This window comes from Apis dorsata, unplaced genomic scaffold (assembly GCF_000469605.1).
Source record: "Apis dorsata unplaced genomic scaffold, Apis dorsata 1.3 scaffold_99, whole genome shotgun sequence".
NCBI classification, from domain to species: domain Eukaryota; kingdom Metazoa; phylum Arthropoda; class Insecta; order Hymenoptera; family Apidae; genus Apis; species Apis dorsata.
The window spans coordinates 912,338-920,577 of NW_006263397.1; the positions used below are offsets into that span (position 1 = coordinate 912,338).

The 8,240-nt window shown below is 38.6% G+C and overlaps 1 protein-coding gene across 1 annotated transcript; it reads left to right on the top strand.

The window, feature by feature from the left end:
- Positions 1-689, top strand: LOC116185119 (zinc finger protein 22-like; the record flags this gene model as incomplete). Its single annotated transcript, XM_031508792.1, has 2 exons — positions 1-301; positions 402-689. Coding segments are annotated over 2 exons (318 nt in total), but the record flags the coding sequence as incomplete, so codon positions are not given.
- Positions 690-8,240: the final 7,551 nt, after the last annotated feature.

Here is an 8,240-nt window from a genome sequence, read left to right on the forward strand (position 1 = left end):
TGGGGCCTGAAGGTGCACAGATATCGTCACACAGGTGTGAAACGATTCGAGTGTGACCTGTGCAAGTCACGATTCAGCGTGAAAACGAAGCTGGCCAAGCACATTTACGGCCACATCGGGGAAAAACCGTACAAGTGCGATTTCTGCGGTCGCCAATATGGCGAACGTTACCAATTGAAGGCACACAAATGCGGGAACCCGTCCAAGACGAGGATCGATAGATCGTTCGCCGACTCGATCACCCAGATCGTCTTCTTCCATCCAAAATCGACCAACATCTCGTTCGATTCGAGTACAAAGAGTCGGTGATACAGTTTCTGTCTAACAACGTATTCGTATTCTCGGCAAAACGGTATTCTCGTTTTCATACAACGAATAATAACGCAAGAAACATGTTGCAGGTTTTATCCAACTGTGAGGGAACGCGTTGAGTCGACGAATCTCGCCCATAATAAAAAAAAAAGTGAATTGATTGATAGCGGATGGATCGGTTCGTTACTTTCGACACGTTGAAAGAAGAAACAAAATGTGCGTGCATGTGTGTGTATGTGTGTGTTTGTGTATATAGGTTGTTCGTTTTGTACGTTCGATTTGTACAATACAAATGCAAGAAAACTCGAGATTTGATTAATTTATATAAATAAGGAGGGGATTAAAAAAAGAATTCGTTCCCGTATAGAATATAATATAACATGTAAAATCGAAAATCGTTAGTGTAATTAAATCTTATGCGAGTTTAATTATTCTTTGTATACGCAATTTCATTATATAGCGTGATATCACGATTTGAAATCGATCCTTGCAATTTCGATGTTCTTTTTTTCTTTCGTTTTTTAAATGTAATGCGAGCGAGTTCGAGGTAAATTTCAAATATAAAGTTTTAAGGTTCGATGTTCTCAAATTTATATTCGAAACGATGGAAAAAAAAAAAAAATAATGAAATTTTAATTATATTGAAATACGATTGGGATTGGATCAATTAAATTGTGGAAAAAAAAAATGGAATGTTCAAAAAGAAAAATTTGCAAACACGAATTAAATCGGTATTTTCGAGTCGAATGGAATTTTTCTTTGTAAAAAAAAAATATTAAAATTATCATCGATCCTAAACCGAATGATCCAACGTATCGCCAAGTCACGTCCACCTTTAATGGTGGCGGATTTTGGATCTTTGGATCTCGTGTTTGCATGCCTGTACAGATTTAATAAAGAATCAACCTTAATAACCACCGTGCCGGGGAATGAATGCCAGAATTAATTCGAATCCGACTCGATACGGATCGCCTTTGAACGGCTTTGAACGCGGCATACCTCGAAGCTTGCAAGAAGCTTGCCTTGATTCGTCATCAAGATGGCTCGAGGTGTAATCATAGTGCATTGCTTGCGTATAACCGAGAGACGTGATCGAATTCGATGAGAGAGGTTTGATTGTTTAATCGAACATTATACGTGGACAATAGTTTCGTTACTTACTTTCGAAAGGAAGGATTCTTTGATGATTTCGACAATTACATTTTCTTGCGATTCCGACGATGGATATGATCACGCTTGGACGAGTATTATTCGAGGAACGATTAATCATTTGGAATATAAGAAAATAAAGATGTTCGAGATTATTTTTAAACAAGATTTTAAACAAGTTATTCAATTTATTTCCAATAATGATAATTAATAATAATAATTAATTCTTCTTATATTCTAATTTATTTCCTTTTTCTTTTTTTTAGAGAACAAGTATATCGAAATAATTTATCCTCGAAAAATAATCGTTGAAATGATCATCAGATACAAAATGAAAAGAAAAAAATTTTAATAGAATAAGAATTCAAGATGTACAATAAATACAACAAGCAAATTTTTATTCTAATAAAATTTTTATCAGACAGAACGTCTTATCTAAATTTTTCTTAGATAAGGATATATCTTATCTAAAAAAAAGAATCGCGTACAAAAATAAATTAATACATATTTATTTACACTCGATCGATCGGAATAATATTCTCGAAACGAAAGATTCTATTTGGAGAGACAAGTTGCAACTTTAAAATATCTCTTTAAAAACTGTACCATAACTTCATTGTTTGAAACGCTATCTAAGAAGAATCCAAATTAAAATCCAACGCGCCGATATAAACGAATTAACACGAAGAAGACGTCCCAATTGATCGAGAGATCAATCCTTGGATGCATTATTGTATAATTTGATCCTGATGGAAATCCGCTCGTTGTCGGCCTCAACTGTATCTCGAGCACGTGGGCCCCGCTTGTGTCGCCGCACGTGAGAATGGTAGTTTAAGGTGCGTGGACACAGCGGGGGCTCGCATACGGTAATCCGAGAAGAACCGCCCTTTATCTGATTGCATCTGTGATTCGCGAGCCTCCTGGAGGCAACCCTTTGACAATGCCGCCGAGCACGTCTGCCTGCCCCTTCCCTCTCTATTCGCGAATTCACCGTGTGTGTTCCGGGCTCTTTCGACCCTGGAAAAACGTTCCCTCTAATTTCCCTCTAATTTGAAACCTGCGTGCATCTCGCCGGATGATAGGAAAATTTTTTAAAATAATTCCATCAACCAAAACTTTTCTTTTTCGTTCAAGGATCGTGAAAAATCCTCTCAAGATTCCGAAATATCAAAGAAACCACCTTTTTTTTTCTTCACAACACACTCCCAAATAATAGGAATCGGAGCAACGAAAATTATTCTCAGACTATCTACGATAATATACATTTATATAAAAAAAAAAGAAGAAGAAAAGAAAATTACAAAGCTAATATTACAAACACCGTTCCAACCGTTAATTTTTCTCACAACTTCCTCCCAAGCAACTTTTCGCGCGCAAGAAAGCAGATGATCCAAAGCTCACCTCACTTATATATGCCAATGACAAAAAAAAAAAATAATTACGATTTTGACACATCGCTTCCGTCGCCCATATTTTAAATATATATATATATATATATATATACACACACACATACTATACATACATATATACACGTCGTATATTTCGCCTTCATATTTCTCGCCTAATTATGCTCGGCTCGGGTGAATCTCCACGATCTGACAGTTGAGTCGGCGCGTACACACGCCGGCTTATGCAGAGTCACGCCAACTTCTAATTATTTAGATAGCGATCGTTGAGCTTTAATTATTTCTCTCTCCCCTCCCTCCCGTACTCCGCAACACAAGCAGTTGCTCCATTCGCCGGTGCTATGCTAATGAGGTATCTAGGCAGAGAGTCGAGATACCAAGACCCGATTAATATTTCGCCTCTAGACGGTTCCTAATTGCGTACTCTGCGGCTGCTGTTTTTCATTTATACTGAAAAATCGCCTAATCCGCGCCGCTGTTTTTCGTCTTACCGTGTAGAATAATCGCGATCAAAGGTTGAGGACAACGTCGAGCGCAAACTCGTCGGGGTTAATATACCTGGGCTCGGGTGTTGGACGGTGCACAGATCGCCAGATCGTCCGATTACGGAAGGGTAACGGTGTTCGTTAATTGATCGTGTTTAGGATTCGAATCGGACGCCGTGAGAATTGAATGAATTAACATTACGATCCGTGTTAACGATGGGTTGAATTAGAGTGTGGGTTGTTGTTTTTTTTTCTTCTTCTTTTCTTTTTTTTCTTTTTAGAAATTAGCCGAGCGGACGGGTATATTGTTTGTTTAGAGCGAGATTGATCGGTTTTAATTATCGGGTGCGAGGGATTTGTAATTAAGAGGGGATTCTCGCGTTAGAGATAAAAGTACGAAATTCGTTTGATTAATGAATTTTCGTATTGATCAAAAGCAGATATATATTTATATTAATTTTAATTAAGCGATTTGAAGTAATTAGAAAGTGGGGAGATTTTGGTTTTTGGTAAAATTGACGAATAACAGAATTATTGCATAATACACAATATGCAGATAAACAAATTTATCCTTTAAGACGATATATTATAAAACGTACGAAACGAACATCTTACAAAATTTTCCAAGCAGTTCTTCTTGCAACGGAGTTCGAATAAAGTCCTCTCCCCGTTATTAAAATACATATTTTTTAAACGAAACAATTCGCGGAATAAAAAAGTGGAGGGGAGGAAGGGGAGTGGGAAGGAATATTAAATAACGACGATGTCGATTAGTATTGACAACGGCGATTAAAGAGGTCGAATTGCCAGTCGGTAATGATCGAGCAGCGTTCGCGAGCAGTGAGCACTGTAATTTCACTGATAATATTTAAATACGGGCTTTTGATAGCTGTCTTCCGTTGGCCGGCATTAACGCGGGCCCCGAAGGGCCCCGTCGAATCCCTTCCACCTGCCTGCCTCACTCCGCCCCTGAGAGTACGGCAGAGGCGTACTATTTATCGACCTGGTCCCGTCATTATTTCATCGAACTCTTTCATCGCCTCTTCTGGTTAATCGACGACCCGTGAAGCCGAAATCGAGCCACGAAACTCTTCCATTCTTCTCCCTCCTCCTCCTTCTTCTTCTTTCCTTTCTTTCTTTCTTTTTTTTTTTTTTTTTTACTCTCTTTCACTCGTTCAGACGATGATTCTATTATTATATTAGAGAAATTATTCCATTATGTATAAATTTCCTCCCTTCAGCTTCGTGGTGTTCCTTTAAGGCAATTTTGAAGTTACCGGGTATTATATGTCGGATCACACGCGGCCACTTATGTACCCCTCTACCCCATCTTTTAGAAAGTTTTAAGACTTATTATTATTGTATTGCTCGAAGGATCGGGGGAGGGAAATTAGATGATCGTTAATTGTTATTAATTCGATGGTTTGTACACGTTTAAAAGAAAAATTGGATAATGAAATTTTTAATAGCCGTATGGAATATCATCTTATTTCGAAACAAATCTAAGAAAAAATGCTTTTTATGTAATGTATTGAAGAGTAAAAGAGAAGATATATCGATTATTGTTTTTGGATTTTTGGTCTCTTTTGGATAAGAATAGTTTATTTTCAAAAATGAACGCAAATTTAAAAATAAATTTTTTAGATAAATTATACGTGAAAATATATTATTATATTATTAATAATAACGTTTTATAAAAACAAATTAGCGAAAATTAAATTACATGTTGTACGAATGCAATCTAAGAGAATGATCAACTTCTTCGAATGTGTTAAAATATTTTATCATAAAAAATATAGACGCTACGTGCGTTAAATTTCTTTATTTATTTAAAATAATAATTATACTTATAACGAGAAACGTCTGCGCTTTTAATTAGCGCGACCCTTGATCTTAATCGTTAAAATCGTCTAACATTAATACACATTAATTCGTAACGGAGAATGGGGAAGAGAGAAGAGCAGATTCGCGTATAAACATATGAATTAGAAATTAATTGCAATTAAAATCAGATAGAAAGCCCCTCGACGATGTTCTTATATTGATCCTCGAAAAATAAGAATTGAGAGAGAAAAAAAAAAAAAAAAATGGGACGTTCATCCGATCGTCACGTCGATTGTTCGTTGACAGTTTTCGATAAACTTCAACTTATTAGAGAATTAATAAGAGTAAAAGAGAGATCGACGATACTTTATTTTTTTTCGTGCAGATGATTGTTTCTATATCTATTTTTTTAATTTATTTAACTTGAATGGTATCATTTTTATGCACTAATTTAATTCCTATTTGGAAAATTTGGAAAAAACGTTATCTATTTCTTATTCGTTTAAAAGAGAATAAATTATTATACCTCTTACAATCTTTACTGCACCCCTCGAATTTATAATAACGGCGGCCTAAAAATGGATGGATAAATATTTAAGAAGAGAAAAATTATTTATGCCCGTCTTCGAAGATTCAAAAATTTCATCGATGATGTAACAAGGTACGGGGCGCCATGATAAAGATTTCTTCGACCTCCTCGGCCAATGGCATCGACCCGGACGTCCAAGCAGGACGCGGTTTATACAGCGATGCAATTATGCGCTCTCCTGGCCGGCAGAAAAAGATGACGGATGCGACGCATCCTTTCGCGCAGCCGGAAGATATGAATTTCAAATTCCGCCGATGCGATTTTTGCCACAGGATTTCGTTCATTCCGTATCCAATTAGATCTCGCTCGCGCCCCGAAAAACCTGCTTCCCTCCCCCACTTTTGATATACGGCGTTTGAAAACACAATTGTATATTAGTAGGTCATGGTAATTTGTCTAAAATTAATTGGCAATTGGAAAATAAAAAGCTCGAAAGCTTTTATCGATATTTGTTTCGATTCTTTAATAATTGATAGATAGATTTAACGTTGCATAATTTAATGAGAACTGAAACTTTATTTTTAACGGAAATTATTTACGTTCGATAAGTGAGAGATTCTTTAATTATCCTTTGCACAGCCATTACGAAGTTTCTTAAATATAATTTTATTCGAGGTACAATATAAGAATTTATCAATGATTATTTGAATTACGACAGAATTAAAAATAAAAAAATAAACGAGTTTCGCGATATTAAAGTTCTACTTCGTAATCGGCAACAGACTTCGCGTAACCCATCTCCCTTCCCTCTCCCCGTGCAACAATTTCCTTCAATCGAGCGGAATTAAGATCATTTCCATGAAGAGATCGCAACAACGAGCGAGTCTCACCGACATCCAAACCTTTTTTCGTGCTCTCACGTCGGCCCTCATTGAATTGAATCAAACCGGCATTAAGTCCGGATTATATAGCTAAACTGTTCGACGATGAAACGCGTCGCGAACAGATATATTAAGGCTGTCAGTCGAGACGGAAGGCTACATGATCGGACTTGCGAACGAAGGCGGACGCAAAACGAGACCACGAAAACCTTCTGGCTTCATTCATTCGACGTCGACGGCTGCGACGGAGCACGCGACAGTCTTCCTGTCTCTCGTGACCGTGAACCGTTAACGTCCACGATGGCCATCCGCATCCTGTCTAGGATCTCGTCGATCGATAGCTCGAGTCTCGAGTAGTTGGGAAAAAAAAGAAAAAAAAAAAGAAAAAAAGAAAGAATTGCGTTCGTTATCGTCGAAACGTTATCACAGATTCCTCGTGTTACCTCTTTTCCGATATTCGATCTTTGGATAGGAGATTCTTTCGATTGATGTTGATGATGATTTTTATTTTTCATTTTTCTTTTTTGATTTGGATTGATTTGGATTGATTTGAAAAGAAATTATAATATACGTACTTATATATCGATTATCAAATTCGAATCTAATTTTCTTTGAAATAATGGTTCATTGATGGAATCATTTCAATGAAAACGAAGCATTTTGTTGGATTTTTCCAACGAGTTAGAGATATGGAATAATTAGAAATAAAAAAAAAAGTAACTTCAAAAGGAAAAATCCTTGTTCCAAGATTATTTCTTCGAAAAGTATCCCCTCGCGAAAAATTGCTTGGACAAATTTTTTCCAAGAAAGAGAAAGGGATTTGTCCTACGCTTCCTCGTTTGCATATCGCCGAAACACCTAACGCGATCTAAAAAGCGGGCGAGCATCGACCGACGATTTCGTCGATCGATCGCTCCCCCTCCCTCCTCCCTTCTTCCTCACAACCACGTAGAGGAATCGTTCGTTTCGGTAGCTGGGACAGAGAGAGAGAGAGAGAGAGAGAGAGAGAGAGAGAAGAGAGAAGGAGCTTGTCGCCGGCCCTCTGGGCTGCTCGATGTAGGTAATCATGCGCCCGCATTCCCCAGGTGCCAGGAGAAGATTTTCGGTTTCATTGTGCGCGAGGGTGGGTTGGAGTAGCAGTAGGACGGTGGCACACGGTGGAGAAAGGACGGAAGGTTCCTTCCACGACGAGCGAAAACGAGGAAGGGGGATAGAGAGAGTTAAAAAGAGTTAAAGAGAGAGGGAGAATGCGTGGGGTGGGGAGAGGAGGAAGAAAGGCAGCGCGAGATGTTGTTGGGAAAAGAAAGAGGCGGCGTGGAGGAGGAGGAGTGTGGAAGAAAGAACGGGAGGAAGAAGAGGGAGGAAGAAAACGAGAGATGGTAGTCGAACAGTCCGGGCAGATCCATCGTCCGGATCTTGGTGGAAGCAAACGACGCAAAAACTGGCGTGCATTGTCCCCGGCCGTGGCGGAGGGAAGGCTGGAGCCGCGGCGGAGAGAGGAGCGAGACGCAACCGCGAGAGAACCGGAGGAAGCTATGCTCCACCGCTGGATCCATGCATACCAACCTTCTTCCACTGCACAGATCCTACCGAGAAGAAGAAGAAGAAGACGAGGAGGAGAAGAGAGAGAGGAGAGGAGAGGAGAGGAGAG